This window comes from Convolutriloba macropyga, chromosome 8 (assembly GCF_964194025.1).
Source record: "Convolutriloba macropyga chromosome 8, txConMacr16.3, whole genome shotgun sequence".
NCBI classification, from domain to species: domain Eukaryota; kingdom Metazoa; phylum Xenacoelomorpha; order Acoela; family Convolutidae; genus Convolutriloba; species Convolutriloba macropyga.
Window position 1 is genome coordinate 51,752,546 of NC_134475.1, and position 25,574 is coordinate 51,778,119.

The following is a 25,574-nucleotide window of genomic DNA, read 5'->3' on the forward strand; positions in this document are numbered from 1 at the left end:
TGCCCTTGATTGAATTCACTTGCAGAAGCTAATTTTTTTGAGTTTGATCTCAGCAGTAACAATCAGCCTGTACTTTGAAGAGAAACAAAGAGATAGCAATAATTAAACGCTTATCAATTGGAATAAGAAAAATTGAAACTGTATCGAATTTTTTTCGATAATACTGGACAAAACTTTTTAAGTGATATTGTTATTCCACAAAATTTTTGCAAAGAAATTTTGTTCGGAATCCACAATAGTAAGTTTATGGGACATATAGGACCAGAAGAATCTGCTCAGTTTTGACAGAGATTCCATTTCCCGTCATTTACAGAAACCCGGCTCGATTTTAATTCAATTTGTTCATCATGCTTGCAAACAAAATCAGAACAACGAAAAAATCTGAGGACACTATTTCTACGAATAGCGTCCGCACATTGTTTTCCAGGATACTTACTTGAATTAGATATAGTAGACAAATTATATCCCTCTGGAGGTTACGGTCACATCCTCTCCGCTACAGAAGTTTTTAGTCGCTACTGGTTGGTACTTCCAAAGAGGAACGCAGGTGCAGAAACAGTCGCTAAATTGCTTTACAAATTTTCATGCGACCTTCATACTTACCCACGACAATTCTCTTGTGATTGGGCTCAGTTTTTACGTCAAAAGTGAAAGAAACTTTGTGAATTGCTAGAAGTCGAAATGAAATTGACATTTGAGAAGCATGTTCAAACAATCAGTGAACTGGAACGTAGTCATGCTATAGTAAAGCGATTTTTGCATATTTACGAGGACATAATTGTAAAGGACTGGCACCACTACGTTGATATTGCAGCTTTTGTGTAAAACACCACTTATAATTCGTCAATAGGGCGCCCCCGAATCTGCTTTTTCATGGCTCTCAGCCAAAACCTCCTGATATGCGATTCAATAACTTAACCATCAAAAAGGCACCTCCAACAAAAAGGCACCGCCAACAGGACTTTTTCCAACAAAGTCAAGACCGGACGAAGACACTTTTTGCTGATGCTAGGGACAATTCCATATAACAATGTAGCCCTTTTTAATAAAAAAATCCCTTTCCAAACCTCTAGAAGTGCATTCACAATGTCTTAATGATCCGAAAATCAGTGGTACTAAAGACATTGCCTTCAAATCGGTAACTAAATGTTTACCAGTCTATCGTTTTGAGCAAGATTTAACAATTTCAAACTATATAGTCCGCAATGTTAATACTAACGATACACAACTCCTACACCGTATTCGTTTACGTCCAATCAATCCAATATACGAGTTTGAAGATTTGAAAGACGTTGATCCCAAAATCCCGACCCAGTCGCAAAATTAGTTAGTGATCTTCAACTTTTTAAGACAAACATTAAAATTTATAGCCTCTCACCACTCGCCAATCATAGTGGGATCATCTAAAGGTTCCTCAATCATGCATTTTGGTGTGAGATCACGTTTTAATGCTCCAGCACACCTTGCATGTTATCCTGAACTCACATGAAATACAGACCGATTTGAAATTGAAGATAACACAAATTTAGCTGCTGATAGAAAAATTTCAGACCCCATATTACAATAATCAGAGGATTAGAAACCCACTTTGAGAGCTTTATAGACCCAAAACCTGGAAAACAGTTCAGGTTTTTGTCACAAGTACAGAAATAATAAGGCAATTACCACTGAAAAATACTATTGGCTGAAAAGTTTGAACAGAATCATTTCGGGTTGCCTTTTCCTACTTTCGACCTAACAATTGATATATTTATCTCTAATGTCGCTTAAAGAATGGACACACTCTGGACACAACTTCACGTCGCAATGGTTTCTTGTAGAAGTCCTTGCAGAGAAAGAAAAATCTCAGAATGACTCGGTGGAACTGCAGCAAGAACTGACATAGCTGTTTCCCTCAAAAATTAGAGCATCAACATCAAGAACGAAGAGGTATTCCAGTTGCCCTGGTGCCAAGTGCTGCAGCTGGAATCTTTGGCTGGACGTGGGATTTACAGAGAAATGATCTTGTACATTAGGACGAATCTTTGTTTGATGCAACCAGATTGGTAATAGAAGTAAAGTAGATACCCCTGCGACAGTTTGATGACGCTGCTCCGTTTTCTTTGGACTCTGTCCCCAACTCTCCTACTGGCAGTTGTTCGCTGCTGCGTCCCCTGTTCGGAATCTGAGTGCTACTTGTCGTTGGCTCTAAGATTTCATTGATTTGATAATTTTCATTCTTATTTCATTGTTTTTTGTTTATGTAAAAATAAAATTCAGACCAAACTGCTAGATAAGGGACCACAGTTTTTTGTCGTGAGCTCTGGGATTATGTGCACAGTGTGATATGGGTGAAATTATCTATTTTTTTACTCAAATGTTTTTTATTTAATGTTTTTTGGAAGAGGTGTATTGTTACTAGCATCTTTAATACGAAAGCCTGACTGATCTATTGGCTCACTTGTTCCACATTTCTCTACAGAACTCTTTAGTCTGCTTATTCACGTCGTATGACTACTTAAGCTCAATATTTTTGTTCTAATTGAGCTCACTTTTCCTCGGATTGTGTTTTAATCCTTCAGTGTTTGCAATTCTTGAAACAAAGACCTGGCTGTTGTGCTAAACCATACATAGCCATTCTCAAGCCAACCTAATTTTTAACCTGATTCGTGTTAAATGGGTAGTAGTTTTTATTCGATTGATTATTTTTTTGTTTCTAATGAAAAAAATGTTTTTAGATAAAAGTTTGTTGCAGTTAAGACAAAAGCCTCGAAGCGGTTTGTTCAAATGCTTCCTTTTTCTTAACAGACTTCTAAGCTTTTCCCTTGTGTTACGTTCGTATTTCTGTAGTCACTAGACATCATAAACGAGCTAAAACCCTAATTTCATGTTTTTTAAACAGTTTTATAAGAAATATCATATAAAAACAACTGTAAAAGATAGGGCTGTCATTTTTGAGTTTGCTAGTGATCATAGTAACATCGTGCTATATGCCCTTATTCACGTGATTTTGCGCACCACACTATGTTTTATTTCACCTTTATCGGAACTGTATGTCATTTATAAATCTTTTTACAAAATACCAAAAACAAAAGCCTCGGCTTGTTATTTGCGCTACGCAACTCAAATTCAATACACTGAGTTCAAACCTTATACCACGTGATATATGGGTATTACCGCAACTACATTATGATTTCAGACTCACAATTTTTTATCCAATAATATTTGAAAAAAGTGCAGTAAAATTTGATACCGTTTGTCATTAAGCTAATTTTTTGAGCGCTTTGTTCTTTCGAACCGGGACTTCTTCTTCTGTTTCCTCTTACGAGCTGGACTACCAGCACGACTACCGGATGAAGCGATCCAACTTAACCCGTGTAACATCTGGAGACATATCCGTGATCATTGGTGACAATATCCGTGATCACTGGTGACGATAGCAGCCACTGATCCCATGTTCGATGCCTGGGAGACCATTGAAAATGAGGACCATAGTGTCAGCTAATGAACAAGGAACCCGTCAAAACGAACTATAAAATACGCTGCACATCTCTTTTAATTCCGACACTCTGATGAAAGCTGCCGTGTCTGTTTCGACGTTTGGGCATACAATCCAGAGCTTCACGCCACAGAGAAGAACGGGAAGCTCAGGTGGCATGGTTTTGGAATCGACATGAGGCCCTCGGTATGTGTACGAGTTGGCAACTAAAGGCACTGGTCATAGAGACGTTCGTACACAAACACTCGGAAATGAAGAAGCCGGAGAGGTTTTCAGTGTGTTGTGGCCTCGGGTGGTAACTTCGGATGTCACGAGGATACACACCCTCGCTCACCACGACTGAAGCGCCCAATCGGACCTGGTCTTTTCGTTGCTGGTGATGCGTCCCTCGTAATCCAATGGCACATTCTTTTTCGTTGCCAAATGCCTCTACAATTCATGCGATGGACAACAACTACGCCACTACTGCTACATCTATACGTGCTTCAATATTCTTACTTGCATCTCGGAGCTGCCGAACTCCATCAGGAGAATGCCCACACTTACACTCTAGCGCTCAATTTCATCGCGGGTCGTCTCTTACGCAGACAACACCCTTCCACTCGAAACGAAGTTGCTTAGCTCCCTCGCCCACTCTTACATTTTTGATGCTTCTCATCGGATGCTGATTCGCACACAGATATAACATCCTGCGCCTCACCGGCATCACAGTTCATGGTGAATAATGAAGATCAAACATTGAATACTGAAATTTGGAAACTTGACTTTAGTTTTTCAGGAGTGTCATGCCCTTCATACACATTCGTGTCACGCTTGAACATATTTGTACAATACATGCCCTTGTCTGTACCCCATTCTTAATAAGCTCAACTCATTCACACACCCTTATACATCCGGGATTATTAAGATAAAACTGTACAATGCTCTTACTCAATCTCGTGTAAATATTTAACATCGAATGCTGTGCTCTAATCTAATTGCTACTCTCACAGCAGAGAGAACTATAGCTACGGCCCGGTCAACTTGTGAAAAAAAGCTTTTTATCTGGCTCTATAAATATTTTACGACACGCAAGGCTTTGGCATCTAGCTTGGAAATATGCTGGCCGGGTTATTCTACTTTACCTTACCATTAATCTGGAAAGCTTTTGAATAATGAAATTCACGGCTTTTCGTTGCCCAGGGTCGAGAAAATCATGCTGTTGGATCCTAGTATCTACAATTTGGGAATAAAATGTTTGAATTATAAGAGGACAGGCTGTCCAAACATTTTATTCCATCACTTTGTAATATACGACCCCTAGAATCCAACAGCATGGTTTTCTAGACTCTGGGCAATGAAAAGCCGTGAATTTCATTAAAAAGCTTTCCAGATTAATGGTAAGCTGAAGTGGAATAACCCGGTCAGCATATTTCTTAAAATAGTGGCCAAATCTTTGCAAGGAACTGACCATAATCACCGAGAAAAGAGCAGTGTAGCAGAAAAGAGCAGTTTGAAATATGTAAGTGCTGTTTCAGTTTGTGCCTGTCACTTGGCGATAACAAGAGACAGAAGCTGAGAGTGAATGCGGTGGATGTGAGCTGGTCAGGGGACCTGTTCGCACTCGCTATGGCTGACGGAAGAGCTCTTGTGTTGTCAGGCAAAGACAACAAGCCCAAACTCTCACTCAGAGTATCAAGAATGGTACGTAAAACACGCGCAATTGTTGCTATTGCATCAGCTTATTTAGTTATGCCACGTAGAGAATTCATGGAGTATTATTTTATTCCCCAGTAATAATCATAATCTAGAAAAGGACCCAGGATTGTTGTTACATCTTAGGTTTTCTGTTGATTTCCATCTTTTTTATCTATACGGAAATAAGAATAGATGGTTGTGGCATTGTTCTGACGCAGTGCTTTACTGACATTGTTCTGACGCAGTGCTTTACTGACGAGTTTTGCCAATATAAAAATTTATCGAAAAGATCTCGATTGATGCTAATGCTAAGATGCAGATTCCTACTTTATTACACATATAAAGAGGTGAAGCATAAAAATACTTTGTTGTTTCAGCCTGCGACCTGTTGTAAATTTCTCAACCGAAATAACCTTCTGGTCTACACAGCAGAAGACGGAAACATGTAAGACTTGTTGATGCTCGCTGCTTTCGAAACGAAACACAATTTGAACGATACAATAGATTCCTTTATGAGAAGTACAATTTTTCGTACTTAAGCTCAGCCTTGTTCTACTTGTTAATAGCCGCCTCATCTTCTCAGCCGGCTATTATAGCGCTCCTATTTTTTTTTTTACTTCGTCGAATAAAAAAAATTTTCGCTTTACCTCATTTTGCCGCTTTTTCAACATTTTGCGTGATATCTTTTTGACTTCTCTAGACTAGTTTCTCTCTTCTCTCATTCTGCTAAAAGTGATTTTGAACATCAGTTGCTCAGCAAAGCAATTCAAAATGAACAGAGTCAGTATAAAAAATTGAAGTCAGAATTAGAAACGGGATAAACCCATAAAGCCCAATTTTAGATGCCCGCTATTTGAACGTCGTTACTATAAGTCTTAGTTACCATCTCTAATGCTTATTGGTATTGATAGTAGCCCCTGTAGCCTCTCTCTAAGAAACAGAAGTACGTTATCTTCAACTACGAAATGCCATCAAAATAAATCGGACTTAAAAAATGTTTTTGTACAAAAATCTTTTTTTTTTCAATATCTTCTATTCTTTCAATCCCAATCGTGCTTATTGGAATCAACGGCGGCTATTTTCCGGCAATCTGCCGGGTATGTTTATTAATAGCCGCGCTCATCTCCTCAGCCGGGTATTATGGCGCTCCTAATTTTTTTTACTTCGTCGAACTTTTTTTCGCGTTACCCATTTTGCCGCTTTTTCGACATTTTGCGTGAAACGTTTTTAATAGCCGCCCTCATCTTCTCAGCTGGCTATTATAGCGCTCCTATTTTTTTTTACTTCGTCGAATAAAAAAATGTTTCGCTTTACCTCATTTTGCCGCTTTTTCAACATTTTGCGTAATATCTTTTTGACTTCTCTAGGCTAGTTTCTCTCTTCTCTCATTCTGCTAAAAGTGATTTTGAACATCAGTTGCTCAGCAAAGCAATTCAAAATGAACAGAGTCAGTATAAAAAATTGAAGTCACAAGTACAAACGGGATAAACCCATAAAGCCCAAATTTATGTGCCCGCTATTTGAACGTCGTTCCTATAAGTCTTAGTTACCACCTCTAATGCTTATTGGTATTGATAGTAGCCCCTGTAGCCTCTGTCTAAGAAACAGAAGTACGTTATGTTCAACTACAAAATTCCATCAAAATAAATCTGACTTAAAAAAATGTTTTTGTACAAAAATCTTTTTTTTTTCAATATCTTCTATTCTTTCAATCCCAATCATGCTTATTGGAATCAACGGCGGCTATTTTCCGGCAATCTACCGGGTATTTTTGACTTCTCTAGGCTAGTGTCATTCTTCTCAAAGTCTTTTTAAACAGCAGCTGCTCAGCAAAGCAATTCAAAATGAAGAGAGACAGTATAAAATATCAAAGTCAGAAACAGAAACAGGATAAACCCATAAAGCCACTTTTTAGATGCCCGGTACTTGAACTTTGTTCTCAAGTTTTAGTTACTATCTATAATGCTTATTGGTATTGATACTAGACCTTGTAGCCTCTCACTGAGAGACAGGAGTATGTTCGATTAAGAAATGACATCAAAATAAATCGCACTTAAAAATGTTTTTATACAAAAATCACTTTTGTTAATATTTTTTTCTTTCAGTCCCAATAGAGTTATGGGAATCAATGGCGGCTATTTTCCGGCAATCTGCCGGGTATGTTTGTAAATAGCCGCGTCCTCATTTCCAGGCGGCTATTATAGTGCTCCTATTTTTTTTTTACTTCGTCTAACAGATTTTTGTTTCGTCTTACCCTGACTTCTTGGAATTGACTTTTTCAATGACTTAACTCACTCAAAAAAATGGCTTCTGAACTCACTTATGGAACTTTAAATTTTATGAACATTTACTTGTTAAAGGTCAATAGTGTGCATCTAAGTAGTGCCAAACATATATGCCCTAATTCTTGATCATTAGAGTCTTGAGTTTTTGATTTTGAATATTAATTTTGGGATCTTCTCCGTTTGTGCCCCGAGTACGTTATGCGCCCCCAGTTACAGAGCTCGTGCCATTACATAGTAAGTCATTATGTAAAAAAGATTGCACGTGCATCTGTGGGTGCAAATAATATGCGCCCACTAAGCTGAGGGGGCACAAACGGAAGAGATCCTAGTTTTGAATAGCCCTATTAGGGTTTTCTCCTTACAGAGCTTGTGTGTCATAAAAATGACAGTCCAAAGCTAACCCAAAAAGTTTAGTGGTCTATTAAAGGGCTGGTGGTCGATCTGGCTATCTAATCTCTTTAGTTGTTTCAATTCATGTAAGGCCCCATGCGTCTATCGGCTATTTTCCGGCAATCTGCCGGCTATGTTTATTAATAGCCGAACAGCGATAGCTTGGGCAATTATTGGCCTTCTCTTGGTTTTTACGACTCGAAGAGGAGTAATGATAATCTACAGTTTTTTTTTTAGCAGAAAGCAAGTTTGTTCATGACTTGAATTTTGACTTCTTTCTGTTCGAGAATTTACCTCCGTTTTTGATTGTTGACTTCTGTTTTCGAACATTGGATTTTAACAGTAGCTTCGTTTGTAATGTATAGTAATTAGGAGCTGCTGGTAATGTTCAAGGTGAAGAGGTCATTTTTTGTTCCTATATATGTCACCCCTAATTATCTAAATTACATCGCACAACCCCCCCCCCCGCCCCACAACCTATCTACTCCCCCCCCCCCCAACGACTACCTACCCCCCCCCCCCAACCGCACCCCCCCCCCCCGCCACCGCACCCAAATCCCCCCACCACCCTGCTACCCCCGCCCCATCTTTAATGTGGTTTCTTGGGCTACTTTTGTTTTTTTTTCTCTTGTCTATTTTGATATTCTGATTTCGGTAAGGTTGGGTTAGAGATTATGATGCACGACGATTCGAGTCGTTTCCGGTATTCTACCGGCTATGTTTTATTTCGTCGCGATTTTTGTTACGACCATGTGACGTCACAACCACTTCAAATCTGCTTTTTGTTCAATATTCATGCAATTTCAACTAGAGTGCGTGCGTGACGTCATTTTTCGCTCTTAGTAGAGCGAGTTTTTTGTTCGTTTGCGTGATTAAATCTTTGGTCACACGTTTTTTACCTCTATCAAAAATGACTTCCTTTCTCTGAAATTGACTTTTTTAAGTTTCATTCAAAGATAAGGTCAATTGAGTGTATGCCACTTTAATTGAAGGTTATTTAAGAGCAGCTAATAGAAGCAGCAATAAGTTATACAGATTCGTAATCAAAATATAACATCTCAGCTTTTAATGAATTTTTTTCGTCTCTTTCTCTTACTATCTTTTTGAGATTGCAGATCTACGAAGCTATTGTGGCTATGTTCTGGCAACCTGCCAGCTATGTTTGAATTTTCTGTGACTCGAAGCGTATTGGTTTTCTTAAGGTTTTTTTAACCGGAAGTACAATTTGTTCAGGCGCCGTTTTTACCTAATAGTGAAAGTGAGTAAATTTTCCGAGTGAACTAACTTCTTCTGAGCGAGAAAAGTTTGTTCATGCGCTGCGTTGATCGAATGAATTTTTGACTCTGAAAAGTTTTTTGAGAGATTGGCGCTTTTAGATGACTTCGTAGCCGTGCTTTTGTCCGCGCTTTTAGATGACTTCCTAGCCGTGCTTTTGTCCAAGTGGCCCAATTTTTTTAGTGTAACTTTTTTTTGTAGAAGTAAATTTTGATCGATGCCGCATAAATATTCAGCCCTCTGAAATCGATACTACATTATTTTTGAGAGCCTAATAATGCATTTCAAGTGCAAGATTGGCACATATTTCTCATTTATTTGGTCAATTTTTGGCTTTTTACTTTATTTTTTTTCTTTTTTCGGATCTTTGATTTTTCTGTATTGGATCTTTGAGCGTGAGCGGACTTTTGTTCTGACAAATAATAAATATGCTAACTTCTTTTTGATAATTCCTGAATTGGATGCATTTTTTTGATGTGAGGTATTTCTGTTTTATCAAAATGTACCCATACTTATCCAATGCTGGCGATTTGTCCAAGTTTTCTAAATTTATTGTTCGTAGCTTAGTTTTAGTTACAAGAAAGTCTTTTTGTTCGCTGTCTTTATTTTGTTTCACTATTAATCGAACTATTTTATGGCGTTAGGTCTTTTCGATTTAGTGAAAATTTTTTCAGAAGTGCCATTTTAAAAAAAGTTTGATTTTGTTTTTCTATTTTTACATTTTTGATTATTTTTGAGCTTAATTTCCATAAAAAGTCTTTTAATGCACCGTTGGTGATTTTGGTTTCGTTTTGTTGCAATTGAATTTTTTTTGGCGATGAATGTTTGAAATTCAGTGAAATTTTTTACCATGTCTTGGACTTATCAAATTTTTTTTACTGTTACGCAAGTGAGCTGTTTTCGAAGATGGCTATAAACCTCAATTGCTCAATAATAACAACGGAAAAATCCATGAGTTTCCATTTTAACGTCTAATTTGACTTTTCGTATTTTACCAAATTGGTTTTTTCATATTTTTCACAAAATCTGTATTCTCCACATCCTAGAATAATTCTCGTAAGATCTATAGTTTTTTTCGACCTGCCTTTACTAGATTGAAAATGATCGATTTGAACTAGTAATTAGGGTCTTTTACCGTATGTGTATATGACGCTCATTTTGCTTCATTCACTTCGCGGAAAATCCTAGGGCTTGGTTTTGGTTGTATACGGTTTATTGCGTTTGAATTGTGTTCTGTCTCTTTATTCTTTCTCTTGATTAATTTCGATTTGATAAAATATTGGCCATTGTATAGTTTTATTTAGTTCATTGTCATTTAAAGCGACCACTAATATTCAAAGGGTATTAGTTACCAATTAATTACTGTTTTATTTTGTAAAGTGTTTCGATTGAGAGAACTTACGGAAATTGATAAATTTTGTAATAATTTCTAGCCATTTCCAGCAGTATTCAATTTTTTTTCCAGAAACAAAGTTTTGGGAGCCTAACATGGCTTGACTTTTGCTGCTTGCCCATTTTGATGTTTTCAATTGCGTTCAAAGTTTGGATAGTTTTATATATAGGAGTAATGTATTTTTTGAATTAGTTGGTTTTATAGGCTATTTTTTTTTTTACTGAATTTGGTTTTGGTAGTCTCTTTAGTAGGTACCAATTGATTTAAGAGGTAACTGTTTCACGAAGACGACTCTTTGAGGAATTCTTACGGCTATGTTTTTACAATTCAAAGAAATTGAATTGTATTGGGGCGCTGTCTTTTTTTAAGATCTGTTCGCACATTCTCATGATTTTTGAAGTCAAATTGGAGTAGTGATTTTGGTCACGACGAAACAGGAAGTGGAGCGAAAAAGCGAGTGGCTTTGCGGCGTGAAATTTTTTTGCTCTTATTTTAAAGTAGAGTGAGAAAACGGTGTTTGAACAAAAATTTGCTTTCTCGCTAGTGGTTTTTTTGTTCACATGCTGCAAGTTAACTTCGGTTTTTCCGGTTTTTTTCGATTTTTTGAATCGAATCTTTTCTAAATGGTTTTCCCAATCCATTCATAGTCCGTTTTAGGTCTAGTTTTCTGTTTCGTTAAAGAAAATTCTTTGATTGGTACGTCAGGACTTGTCCTGCTATGTTTTTTTAGTCATCTGACGCTCTTTTTCGTTCTACATTTGTTCACACAGCAAAGCTGAAAAAGTCATTTTTCTGACTGACTTCTTCCTCTCACTAACGGCCCTTGCGCCTGTAACGTCATTGCTCACTCATTTTAGCCAATGTTTTTAGGTCACTTGCGTGGTTAGATTTTGGTCATACGTGACTTCTTCGTGATTTTGGTCATACGTGACTCAATAAAGTGACTTTTGGACTTTAAAACTTAAGTTTATTTCGAGTTTGTATAAGGTCAAAGGAACTCATATGTGTAATAAAGGTCCCTAATGAAAGGCTTCTGTAGAATGAATTTTAAACAATCTTTATTAATTTATCCCGGAATATTTTTTTACTTAGCTTTCTGAGCGGTGTCAATTTTTTTTTCAATTTAGATCTGTATCTTTCTATCACTATTATACGGCACGCAAGTCTATTCTTTCGCAGCCATTCCGGCAATCTGCCGGCTATGTTTTAAGTTGTTTTATGTTCAAAAATGTGCACAATAACCGATGCTTGTTTTCAGCTGCGTGGTCTCATTGAAGTCGTGCAAAATCATCTCTAAGTTTGAGGCCTTTAACCACCTAGGCCCAATTGCTCGCGTATCAGTCTGTCACTCTAACTCACTTCTGGCTGTGGCCTTTGCACGCAGAAACATCATCAAGGTATGTAATATAATGTTATAATACAATTTACATAACTTTTATTGTATGGCTAGGAAATGTAACAGCAACTCCCATCTCTTTTTTGGAGGCGAGAGGAAGACACATTTCAAATAAAATTCAATTGTTTAAACGCAGTTAGTAGCTCAAGTATGCTAGAAGTAAGTATGCTAGAGCTATAGATTGCCGGTGTGTTCAAAGCTTAAAATTGAGTGTAATTAACTTCAACCAAGTTTTAGTTGTGGTGTACAGCTGTCTTTTGGGCAAATTAATTCAATCATATGATGATTTGAATATCAACTAAATCGCTATAAAGCTGAGCGACTGCTCCTGTTATTTGTTCGAGATAATTTCCCTGTGAATTGTTTGGTACATATTAGGTTCACAACTAATTTGCTTGTGGTTATTGGTTTGTTAACGAAGCTGAGTTGAGACGAGCCGATTCGGAGCTCAAGCAAGGCATTGTACTATAAATGGTTTTTTAAAAGTAATCCACGTAGAATATGTTCGATGAGTTCCCTAATCAATTTAAAGTCTCCTGACACGTCCCTTGTGCTTTGTTTACTTTGGTCGATAACCTGGCTGGCTGTTATATTGTCAATGACACTATTTATGAGCCGTCGCTATTTTAGGTTATTTGCGTCTTTTTAATAAGCAAGTAGTGATTAAGTTCACAAGTAGTCAATAGCTGCCGTCATTTACTTAAATTGTAGATTTAGACGCCCTAATCCTGTTTTAATAAAGGGCTCTCAAACGAAGTTTGGAGCAATTATTTCCGTTCTATTTTTATGCAATTTTTCGCTTGACCGTTTTTTTGTCTGACCCCTTTTACTTTTCGTCCTCGGAAACGGGATAAACTGGTAACGCCCGGAGGGCAGTAAGTGCGCTTATGGTCTTTAGGATTACTAGGTTCCGGGTATGCAATTTACTGCAGCTGCTTTGGAGACATCATTGGGCGGTTATTAGAGTTTGACCCACCACAAAACACTTCATCCCACCCACATCACCAACCCTGGACATTGATCCGCTCGTAGCCCGGCGCGCTCCAAACCCCTCCCTGTATAACCCACGCCCCTTTAATTAAGTTAAAGCTACCCTCCCTCAACCGTAGCTAGCTACCCAGGAAACCAACCTCTCGCCAATTGTTTAAGAGCATTTCGCGCGTTCGTTGTTAGTCGGTGATGTTTTAAAGATTGTGACATGTATTGGCGTCCTCGTTGATTTTTAATTGCTCTTGAGCGAAGTTCATAGCAATTATTGTTAACGCGTTGGTCTTTTTTTAATGCAAATTTTTCGCTTGACCATTTTGCGCTTTTCTTCTAGAACATTCTTTGACTTCTCAAGTGACTTCTTCTAGCTTTCGTTCTTCATTTGATCTCTATTGTTCTCACTAAAGCTTTTTGCTAATATGAAATGGATTGAAGCAACGCAAATATAAGGGCCTGATAGCCGAGTGGGCAGTGCATCTGGTTATGGAGCGGGAGGTCCGTGATTCGAATCCCGGTGGGGTTAAATGTTTTCCACCCGCCTGTCGTTTTAGAGCAATTCTTCCGACATTAGTCGGTTCATGTTTATCAACTGTGAAGCTGTAAGCTACGCGTAGATATATTACGATGCTCTTGTTTTTTTTGCGTTTTGTCGTTTGACGCTGTTTTAGTTGCTCTCAAACGAAGATTGTAGCAATTATATTAGTCCTGCTAATCTTTTTTCTGTTATGCGATTTTTCGCTTGACCGATTTTTCGTCTGACGCTTTTGACTTTTCTTCCTCAAAAACGGGATAAACAGGTAGCGCCCAGCGGGCATTAAGTGCTCTTAGAGCCTTTCAGCTGTTTCAGCTCAAACTGTTTAGGAGACTTATACTTGTAGTGTGAAGGGCGGAAGAGAGTTTGAGGATACCCCCCCCCCCCCCCCCTGTTGACCCCCGCCACTATTGCCCCAACCCCCCCCCCCCCACCGCAATGTTTCCCACCCCACACCCTCTCCATCAGCCCTCCGCTGCACCCCACCCCCTCTCCCCCACCGTGCCTACGTTCGAACAACCGATTGCAAAAAACACTCAATTTTATACTAATTTTATCATTTTCAAGTTTTCACAACCAGTTTCAAACATTTGAACGTCACGAATGTTAGCATTTTTTTTTACAAAACGTTCAAATTCTTTCAATTTTTTCATTTAGTTCTCATTATTCAAATTTTTACAGAACCAGGGGCCAGCAAACCTCCTCAAGGTTTTAAAAATGGGTCACTGAAAAATTTCATCGGCCAGGAAATAGTTTTAAGTTTTTTATTGTCACAAATTTCAATTTTCAAGTTTTTTAAAAAAATTTGTGTCGGTTTCTAGGTTTCTCTCGCCTCAAGAGCCGAGGAACCTCCTATAGGGTTGGAAAATAGGTTACTGTTTAGTTACTAAGTGTAATGGAATGTTTCTCATGATTTCAACAGCACGAGTTTTAGCATTTTTTAAAAACTTGCTTTCTTTTTTTTTAACTTTTTGACATTTATTGTCATTATTCAGGTTTTTCAGCCTAACTCTCCAGTAAATCTCCGTGAGGGTTTGATAATCAAGTACTGGGATATCTTTATTTGTCATAGATTAGTTTTCAACTTCTATTATCACAAAATTTTGCAGTTTTTTTATGCAACTTGCAGTTTTTTTGTTTTGAATTTTTTGGTCTGTTTTTGGGTTTCTCTAGTCTCAAGAGCCACTTAAAGTCCGATTGGTTTTTTTTTATAGGTTACTGTATAAAATACTTCCAGATGTAATCAAATATTTTTCAAGATTTTAATATCAGCAATTATTAAAAAAAATTTTGCCTTTTTTCAAGTTTTTGAATCTTTTTCAATTTTTCCGGTCCTAGGGACCTCAATTTTTATCATTTTTCTCGAGTCCTAGGGACCTCCTCCAAGCGTTGTCGATAAGTTTTTGCATAGTTGTTTGAGTTAATGGAATGTTTATCAATATTTTTATGTCTCCAGCTTTAGCAATTTTTTGATAAAATTAATTTGTTTTCAAATTTTCGAAAATTAATATCATGTTCCAAATTTATGAATCTTTATGAGCCTGTGAAAATATTTAAAGCTTGAAATAAAGATAAAGGATAGTCTCTTGAGACAATGAAATGATTTTGATCATTTTATTATCTTGAATTTAAGCAAGATTTTGTTAAAATTTGCGATTGTTTTCAAAATTAAAAAGTTATTTTTGTCTTTTTCTGAGTTTAGAGTAAGATCTTTACTGGCCAACGAATCTTTTCAATTCTTGCAGATGGGTTACTTGACAGAACTCCAGAGACAAAAAATGGCTTTAATATTTTTTACTGCGAAATCTGGAAACTTCTGTTTTTAAATGCAATATTTAGCAACTTTTATAAAATATCAGTTTTTTCTTTGATATGTTTACTAACAGGGCTAGAAAACTAAAAATTGAAGAGTCGAATCAAGCTAAAGCTAGCCTCACTAAACCGTGGCTAGCTACTGACGAAGCCAACAGCTCGCCTTTCGTTAGAGAGCAATTCGCCCGACGTTAGTGGGTTATGTTTATCAACGTTTCTTTCCGCAAAAGAAATGATGATCTTTTTATGCAGCTATTCCACCGCTCCTTTGCTGCTTTTATCTGCGTGACGTTATTTCTTAAACTAGTTGGTGGTGAGTTTTAAGCTGAACTGTGTGATAACTTTTTGATCAAAAGTGACATGCCTTGCTAACTAAATGACTTCTAACTTTATTAAGGTCATTTTAGATTACTCTAACGCCTTCCAAGCTCAATAGATAACTACTATATAATGATCAATGTTGACAATAAAGAATGACAACAAAAATAAAATAACGGATTTCATTTTTAATAGTTGCCTTCGTGTTCTCAGCCTGTTATACCTATTTTTTTTTACTTCGTCGAACTAATTTGTTTCGCTTTGAGTCAGTTGCTTGCTTCTTTTTCGACGTTTTGCATGAAAACTTTTTTTTACTTCTCGCCGTTAGTCAGCATCCCCAATGCCTTTTGTATTAATACTTGGCCCTGTATCCTCTCATCAAGAAGCAGGCTTATGTTTATTTACGAAATCAATCAAAATAACGCTCACTTAACAATATTTTGTAATTTGTTTTTCATTTTTTTCCTTTTCTTTCAATCACATCCTGAGTTATGGGAATAAATGACTGCCTCTTTCCGGTGATTTGCGGGTATGTTTTTCATCAACTTTTTTAGTATGAAAACATTTTGGCGTCAATAATAATTTAACCCATTTTCAATCAGAAAAGTTTTTGCCTTTGGGTTAGTTTGAAACCCTATTGACTCCCCTAACATCATGAGGTAGCTGATTTGGACACTCTATAACAAACTGTTGTTTGACAGCAAGTCGTGATGAATCCGTTGGCCATATTTCACACTGCAATCAGAATTTGATCTGCTGTCTAGGTTATTATGTTTAATTGCTCTCAAACGAAGTTTGTAGCAATTATATTAGTCCTGTTGGTCTTTGTTTATGCGATTTTTCGCTTGACCGATTTTTCGTCTGACGCTTTTGACTTTTCGTCCTCAAAAACGGGATAAACAGGTAGCGCCCAGCGGGCATTAAGTGCTCTTAGAGCCTTTCAGCTCTGTTTCAGCTCAAACTGTTTTGGAGACTTATACTTATACTTATGGTGTGAAGGGCGGTTCTGAGAGGTTGAGAACCCCCCCCCCCCGTTGACCCCCATACCCACCGCGCTGTTGCCCCCCCCAACCCAGTGTTGCCCCCACCAGCCCCCAGTGCACCCCCCCCCCCCCGTGGCTAGCTACTGACGAAGCCAACCGCTCGCCGGTCGTTTGAGAGCAATTCGTCCGACGTTAGTCGGCTATGTTTTGTATTTTTTATCAGTATTGTTGCCATTAACACGTTAGTCGGTTATTTTTTTCTGTTGATTGATCTGGCGCTTTAAAAAAGTTCAATCTATTCTCTAAGAGGGGCTAATATTTTTAAACACTGTATTTTGTGTTTTTATAGCTGCGAAGCTGTAAGCTGAGCGAAGCTATATTGCGGTGCTCTTGGTTTTTTACAATTCAAAGAATTTTTACAATTCAAAGAATTTGAATTGTATTGGGGCGCTGTCTTTTTTTTTAAGATCTGTTCACACATTTTCACGATTTTTGAAGTCAAATTGGAGTAGTGATTTTGGTCACGCCGAAACAGGAAGTGGAGCGAAAAAGCGAGTGGTTTTGCGGCGTGAAATTTTTTCGCTCTAATTTTAAAGTAGAGTGAGAAAATGGTGTTTGAACAAAAATTCGCTTTCTCGCTAGTGGTTTTTTGTTCACATGCGGCAATTTCACTTTGATTTTTACTGTTTTTTTCGATTTTTTTGGATCAGGTTTTTTCTAAATGGTTTTCCCAATCCATTAATAGCTCCTTCTAGGCCTAGTTTTTGTTTAGTCAATGAAAATTCTTTGAATTGTACGTCAGGACTTGTCCTGCTATGTTTTTTTGTTTCGTCGTCTGACGCTCTTTTTTCGTTTTACATTTGTTCACACAGCAAAGCTGAAAAAGTCAATTTTTCTGAATGACTTCTTCCTCTCACTAACGGCATTGGCGCGCGTGACGTCATTTCTTACTCGCTTTAGCAAAAGTTTTTAGGTTATTTGCGTGATTAGATTTTGATCATACGTGACTTACCTCACTCAATAAAATGACTTTTGCACTTTAAAACTTAAGTTTAGTTTGAATTTGTTTAAGGTCAAAGGATCTCATTTGTGCAGTAAAGGTCTCTAATAAGAGGCTTCTGCGGAATGAATTTTAACAAGCTTTATTAATTTATCGCTGAATGTTTTTTACTTAGTTTTTTGAGCGGCGTCGATTTTTTTTCAATTTAGATCTGTATCTGTTTCTACCTCTACTATATGGCACGCAGGTCTATTCTTTCGCAGCTATTCCGGCAATCTGCCGGCTATGTTTTTTTAATTTTTAATAGCCGACCTCATCTTAGCCGGCTAATATTGCAGGCCTATTTTCTTAAAATCGACTGTATTGGTGCGCTGTCTTTTTATAAAGATCTGATCTCACTTTTTTCGGTCTTTTCACGTCAATGATAAGTCAAATTAGAGTGGTGATTATAATCATGATGGTGTAGTAAAGTGAGCAAAAAGCGAGTAAGTTTGTTCCTGTTTTTTTTTGTTAAACTACCTAATTTGTCAAACTACCTAACCAAGTTGGTAATTAAATATTTTGGAAGCGACTTTGTTCACGTGCCGCAATTTGATTTCTTTTTTCGGTATTTCTTCTCTAGAGCGATGGTAGTATTATACATATATCTCTAATTCGGCTATTTTCCGGCAATCTGCCGGCTATGTTTTAAAGAAAAATCTTGCAGTTTTTCAAGTTTTTTGATATTGTTTGAAATTTTTTGGCACCAAGGGCCCCGAAACCTCCTCCAGGGTTTGATGATAAGTTCCCGGATAGTTGTTAGAGATTATTATTAATATTTTATTAATACGAGTTTCAGCAATTCTTTGAGAAAATTTATTTTCTCAAATTTTCTGGCTATTGTTATGTTCCAAGTACATCGAACTTTATGAGCGAGTGAAACTATTCAAGGCTTTAAATAGGGTTACTGGATAGTATCTGGAGCCAATGAAATGGTTCTGAATATATTTTTTTTCACGACTTTTAGCAAGATTTTGTTGAGATTTTATATTGTTTGCAATTTTTTTGAGTTTTTATTTTCTGACTTTAACGATCTTTACTACTTGCCAACAAAACTTTTTAAGTCTTGCAGATGTATTACATGACAGAACTTGAGAGGCAAAAATGGTTTTCAACATGTTTTTCACTGCGGAACTTTACGACTTTTCTGAACTTTTCAGTTTTTTTAAACATTTGTTTTTTTTACGTTTAGCGGCGAATAAATCTCTTTAAAGGCTTGTGTTTGATTTAATGATGATATTGAATGGTCTCATAATTGGCCTTCAAGGTAAAAGCTGCAAGAGTTTTAGCAATGATTAATTTTTGTTTAATTTTTATTTTAGTTTTTCCTGAAATTTTGTCTTGCTGGGTTTGTTCAATTGATCTGCTGGTGAGGTACATTAGTTCTCAATTTTCATTCAATTCTTTGGATTGTTTTTCAGGACTTGTCCTGCTCTGTTCCTCTTTACTTTAATCCACAGCTTGTTCAACATTTTGCGTGAAATCGTTTTCACTTCTCTCAGCTAGTTCCACTCTTCTCTCATTCTGCTAATTGTTTTTAGACAAGTTGCTCAGCAAAACAATTCAAAATGAACTGAGTCAGTATGAAAAACGAAATCAGAAATGGAAACGGGATAAACCCATAAAGCACAATTTTAGATGCCCGTCACTCGAACTTCTTAGTTGCCATCTCTATTTTTCGACAATCTGCCGGGTATGTTTCTCATGGCAGGTGTCATCGATTGCTAATGAAGATTTAGTTTATTCGAATAGTTGTTTCTGCCCTGAGATATATTTCTCACTATTTCTCAAAAAATATTTTGACGGGTTTTGCAGAAATTGGTTGTATTTTTGTATCATTTAATCCCACTAATGACTTGTTCTACTGGTTGCAAGTAAAGAATATGTGAACCTAATTAGTCACTGGAGTTTATAGAAGTTGTTTTTCGACACTTTCTTTTTAAAAGATTGTATTTGATTTTAAAATCTTGCTTGTATTTGTTTTTTTGTGGTCGCTTTTCCTTCGTTAACGGCTTGTTGAACATTTTGCGTGAAATCATTTTGACTTCTCTAAGCTAGTTTCGCTTTTTCTCATTCTGGTCAAAGTTCTTTTAAACAGCAGTTGCTCAGCAGAGCAATCTAAAATTAAAATACCGAAACATCGGAGTCAATACCGAAAAAGGAAATGCTTTATTGATACTAGCCCTTGTATCTTCTCATTGTAAAACAGAAATATGTCTAACTGCAAAATGAAATTTAAGAAGTTCGCACTTCCAAAATGTTTTTTGTACAACAATCAATCTTTTACATTTTCAGTTCTTTCAATCACAAATCGGGGTTATGGGGATCAATGGTGGATATTTTCCGGCAATCTGCCGGGTATGATTGAAAATTGGATACCATTAAAAGACTTTGTTCAGCTACTCGTGATTGGCTTTTCGTGCACCTATTAAAGTACTTATTTTTTGTGTATAACAGACCGAATGTTTGAGTTATCCTTTTGAATAAACTTGTATTCAATTTTTTCAGCTGCTTTCGTTTGCCTTGGATGCACCGAATTCTTGTATAATAGAGGAGAGGGGCGAGTTAGATGAGCCCTTACAAGGCAATGCCATTACATATCTCAGTCTGGACAGTTGTTTGTTCAACTCTAATTTCGGCAATGTTGATGCTACCCAAACACAAAATCCGGATGGCAACAGTCCCAGCTCTCCAGCTGGCATGAGTGAGGTATTGATGGTTTTTATCTTCAATTGCAGTTATAACAATTCTTGGGTCTCCCATTATAGCAAACCCCCCCCCCCCCCCCAGCTTAGTGGTCAGATAACCTATAGCCCCCCAATCATGGTAATTATAACATAATGGGGGGGGCTATAATGGGAAAGACCCCAATTCTTGAAGTATGGCTGGTCTTTTGTGACACAAAAGAATGTTTGCTGAAAAGTTTGACCTGAAGTTAACTTAATTTTGCAGCGAATTTCTGAGAACCTAAAGGATGATAATTATTCATGGCCGTGCAAATTAACAATGATTGTAATTTGGCACGTGTGCTTTTAAGTTAGAGAAAGGTTGTAAAAATCTACCTCCCATTATTGCATCACCCCTCAAAAAAAATTGTGCGGAATCCAGGCCTTGGATGACAAAGTGTCCAAATTAAATGAAACATATTTTAGTCTTTCTACAGACCTCCCAGAGGAGGTAGCTTTTGAAGATGTTTTTGAGAGCTGCATAGTTGTACTCTTCACGAATAAAATAAATAGTGATAGAAGACAGAACTGTTTTCAGATATCATCTTGCTCACCTGGTACATCAGATGAGTCAGCAGTGGACGAGATGTCTCTTAATAGCCGTACTGGTGACAGACTGTCCAGTGTTGAGAGAGGAGGCGACAATGGTCCCTGCAACACTCTCCTCTTGATTGGGACCGATGTGGGTGCAGTATATGTTGTAGATGCACTACTCCTCTCAATCGAACACCAGTTACTGCTTGACTTTAATGGTCAGTTATTTTTCGTACAAACGCTCTTCATTTGTCTCATTTTTAATCGCTGCAAAGCTCTAAGATAAGCGTAGCTATATTGCAGTGCTGTTGGCTTCTCGGCAATTAAAGGAGCTGAGATTTGAATGGTGTGCTGCCTTTTTAAGAATTGAAGTCTTTATGGTGGCCTGCTATCTTACGACTCGAAGAAGAATACTGGATAACCGTCGTTTTGTCTTTTTAATAGCCGCACAGCGATAGCTGGGGCTATTATTGGCGTTCTCTTGGTTTTTTTTTACAAATCAAAGAATTTGAATTGTATTGGGGCGCTGTCTTTTTACTACTCGAAGAGGAGTATTGGAGAAGTCCTTTTTTTTAAATCACTTTAGTTGGAGTGAATTTTGAAGCAGGAAATGAAACGCGTAAAAAATTTTAGAGTGGTTTGGGTGCTGAACAAAAGTGAAGAGGGGAGCGAAAAGAGAGTGGTTTTTTGTTCATTCCGCTGTTTGCGAGAGAGCGAGAAATTGAGGTGTGAAAAAAATTTCTGTAAGCGAGCGAAATTGTGTTCTTAAACGGCTTTTTAAAACCGTTTTTTGTTAGTTTTTTTGGTTTAGAAGTCTTATTATGATATTGTGTGATTTTTAAGGTTGCTTTAATAGTGGTTTGTAGGTTTTTGGTCATTAATAAAAATTTTATACCATTTTGATGGTTTTTCAGCTATTTTGCTGAATTTTAGGCGAATTTTAGCAATTTTTTTGCGTTTTGTATTGTTATATTGCTTTGTTTGGGCTTTGAATAGAGGCATGTTAGTTACTGAGTCCTTAGATACCAAGTGATTACATTTTTTAGGTTTTAAACGATTTTTTTAAGAAAAATGACAATAAACTGAAACATTTTTAATTATTCTTAATTTTTTGCTGTTTTTTCGCTTTTTTTTCTAAACCTGGAAATGTGTCTTAGCCTATTCGGTTTTCCTATTGTTTTGGAAGTTTTCAGTTTTCTTCTTGCTCCATTCAATTTTTTTGGCTCTATGTGCTCTTGTGAAATCAAAAAAGCTTATTTTTTTCTAAGATTTCTTTCAAGTTGTTTTTATATGCTCTTTGTGTTCTTCAAGTTTTTATAGCATTTGGGGATGCCTATAGTCCAATTTAGTTGTATTTGATGTTTGTTGATGATTTTGATTTCAGTTTTGAGTCATTTTTATTAAAGATAATTGAGTAGTTTTTTTGAAGATTTCCGCGAATTTTTGTGATTTTTTTTGAATTTTTGCTGAAATCTTCTGATTCTGCTTTTTGCTACTTTTTAGTATTCTAGCTTTTGAGCTTTTGATAGGAACTTTTCTAGAGGCTTTAATGGAATATATTTAGAGCACTTTTCTTAATCTCTTTTCTTTTTTAAATCAATTTTATTGGAGTGATTTTGAAGCGCCAAATGAAACGCGTAAAAAAATTTGGAGTGATTTTGGCGCTGTAAAAATCTGAAGAGTCGAGCGAAAACGGAGTGGTTTTTGTTCATTCAGCTTTTTTGGAGAGAGCGAGAGACTGATGTCTGAAAAAATTTTCTCTAAGCGAGCGAATTTTTTTTCACTTGCGGCTTTTAAATGCAGTTTTTTTCTAACTTTTGATGGTTATGAAGTTTGATTATGATATTGTATTAGTTTTGATAGGAATTGAAGTGTTTAAGTTGTTAATTTGATTTACTGCTAATTTGGAGGATTTTGATCAGTTTTGCTGATTTTTAGACAAAATTTAATGTTTTTTTGCCTTTTTTGTTTTAATGCTTTAAGTGGGAATGGAATAGGAGCTTGTTACTTAAGATATTTTCAGTTACCAATTGACTAAAGTTCCCTTGGTATCAATTTATTTTTCTTGGGAAATTTGGTAGACAAATTGAGAAATTTTAAACCATTTTTCTTATTTTGGAGTTTTTCTATTTTTTTAAATCTGAGAAGTTTCCTAGCCTATTACGACTTACCCATAGTTTTGCGAACTTTTCATTGCTCTAAGTGCAAAGGAACTTTACTCGGTTTTATGCTTCCTTGTACTATTAAAAAAACTCATTAAGTTTTTCTAGTTTTTTTGTTCAATTTGTGTTCGAATGCCGTTTCTGTTCTTCCTTATTTTTTATCGCATTTGTGGAGTTTCAGGGTTCACAATAGTTGTTCTATTTATTTAGTCATAAGTATGGGCAATTTTATCCTTCGAGTCGTTTCCGGAATTATTCCGGCTATAATTTTTTAAAGATCTGTTCACATATTTTCATGATTTTTGAAGTCAAATTGGAGTAGTGATTTTGGTCACGCCGAAACAGGAAATGGAGCGAAAAAGCGAGTTGTTTTGCGGCGTTAAATTTTTTCGCTCTAATTTTAAAGTAGAGTGAGAAAATGGTGTTTGAACAAAAATTCGCTTTCTCGCTAGTGGTTGTTTGTTCACATGCGGCAATTTCACTTTGATTTTTACTTTCGATTTTTTTTGGATCGGGTTTTTTTTCCCAATCCATTAATAGCTCATTCTAGGCCTAGTTTTTTGTGTGAACCAAATGTTCATTTCCCGCTAGTTGTGCTTTGTTCACATGCGGCATTTTGACACCGATTTTTTGTGTTTTTTTTTGTAAAGTTTTTTATCTGATTTTTTTTAGAAATGGTTTTCCCATAGTCCGTTATAAGTTGTTTATTTTTTAGACAATGAAAATTCTTTGAATTGTACGTCAAGACTTGTCCTGCTATGTCTTTTTATTTCGTGGTCAAGATTTTTGTTACGACCATATGACGTCACAGCCACTTTTTGTTCATTCGTTCATGCAATTTCAACTGAAGTGCGTGTGTGACGGCTTTTTTCGCTCTTATTGGAGCGAGTTTTTTGTTCATTCGCGTGATTAAATTAAAGGTCACACGTGACTTACCTCACTCTTAAAAATGACTTCCTCAATTTGAAAGTGACTTTTATTTACTTTAATTCAAAGAGATAAGGTCAAATGGGTGTGTGTCACTCTAAATGAAGGTTATTTGAGATCAGCTAATAGAGGCAGCAATATCTTATACAGATTTTTAATCAAAATATAACAGATCAGCCTTCAATGAAAATACGAATTTTTTCGGTCTGTCTTTTTTACTGTTTTTTAGACTGCCGATCTACGAATCTATTGCGGCTATTTCTGGCAATCTGCCAGCTATGTTTTTATTAGCCGCCGTCAGCTCCTAAACCGCCATTAGGCGCTCTCCTTTTTTTAGATTTCAAAGAATTTCAATTGTATTCAGGATCTGTTCACATGGTTTCATGACTTTTGAAGTCAAGTTGAAGTGATGAGTTTGGTCACGCCTTAATCGGAATTGCAGCACAAAAGCGATGTGGTTCTATGACCTAAAAAGTTCTCACTCTAATTCTAAAGTAAAGTGAGAAAACGGAATTAGAGTGAAATACTCCTTGATTTTACTCCTTTTCAATAGCCGCCCTCATCTTCTCAGTGGGCTTTTATTGCGCTCCTATTTCATTACGACTCGAGGAAGAGTTACGTTGATCTATTTTTTGAAACGGCCCAGTTGTTCTGAAAAAGGATGTAAAAGTCCGTTCGCACGTGCAAAAATTGTGATTTTCTTTTCTTGTTGAACAAATAGCTCTACATCTGGTAACATTTTTGACCATCTCAAATATATACTGGAGTTTTATATGAAATGTTGAGTTTTTTTATTTCGCCGTTTTAGACGCTTTTTTACCGTTTCTTGTACTTTTCATGTTTTCACGTACGGCTTGGCTTTTTCGAACAGGTTTTTTTAGTTTTTACTTTGTAGTTTTTAGTAATTAAGTTTTGAATAGAGTGGTTTTCTAAACCATATTATCAAGTAACTGCATGTTCCGGAGTATTTTTGACCATCTCAATCATATACTATTTTTTATATACAATTTTGAGGTATTTTTGTGATTTTGCCGTCTTAGATGCCTTTTTTACCGGTATTTTGGCTCTTTTTAATGTCAGTAGTGTTTCAGGTAATCTGTATTGAAAATTGTTTTCATGTTTGTACTTGTGGACTTTTCATCTCGTTAATATCAATTTAAATTAGTTTTAGTTGAACTATTTTTTTGCTTAGTTTTTCTCTTTTTGTAATATTTTGTCTAATTCTTGTTTTTCTGCCTTTCAGAGTATTTGTCATGTTGAATTGTTTTAATAGGGTTAGTTCTGGGGTCATTATTACTAAGTGAATATAATTGAAGATTTGATAACACATTCCAAATTTAAATTTTTCAGTTCTGATTGTACTTTTAATTATTTCTTGCTCATGTTTTAAGTGTTTTACAGTGGGTTTGGGTGTCGTTTTAGTGCTCAATGCGTAACAGGGACTGTTTTTCAATGTGTGTTATTGAGACTTTTCAATGTGAGAGCAGTTATTGAGACTTTGCAACTTTTAGCGAGGCGAATATTATTAAATAACAGATTTTTTAAATTTCGTCCTTTAATTTTTTTTACTGTTGACTCGGTTTTGCTGCTTTTTTGATATGTATTGTTGGTTATTTTTTTCCTATCGCCTGCTGATTTTCTTTTGTCAAACACAATAAAG

At 36.4% G+C, this 25,574-nt stretch overlaps 1 protein-coding gene across 1 annotated transcript in view; it reads left to right on the forward strand.

Annotated features, from left to right (window-relative positions):
* The window catches only part of LOC142344176 (uncharacterized), a 53,691-nt gene that overhangs the window by 21,298 nt on the left and 6,819 nt on the right, over positions 1 to 25,574 (forward strand). Inside the window, exons 4-8 of the mRNA XM_075395708.1 lie at positions 4,996 to 5,161; positions 5,533 to 5,600; positions 11,757 to 11,895; positions 20,074 to 20,274; positions 20,830 to 21,043. Of these exons, the coding sequence (XP_075251823.1) occupies positions 4,996 to 5,161; positions 5,533 to 5,600; positions 11,757 to 11,895; positions 20,074 to 20,274; positions 20,830 to 21,043 (788 nt within the window). The remainder of the gene's footprint in view (positions 1 to 4,995; positions 5,162 to 5,532; positions 5,601 to 11,756; positions 11,896 to 20,073; positions 20,275 to 20,829; positions 21,044 to 25,574) is intronic.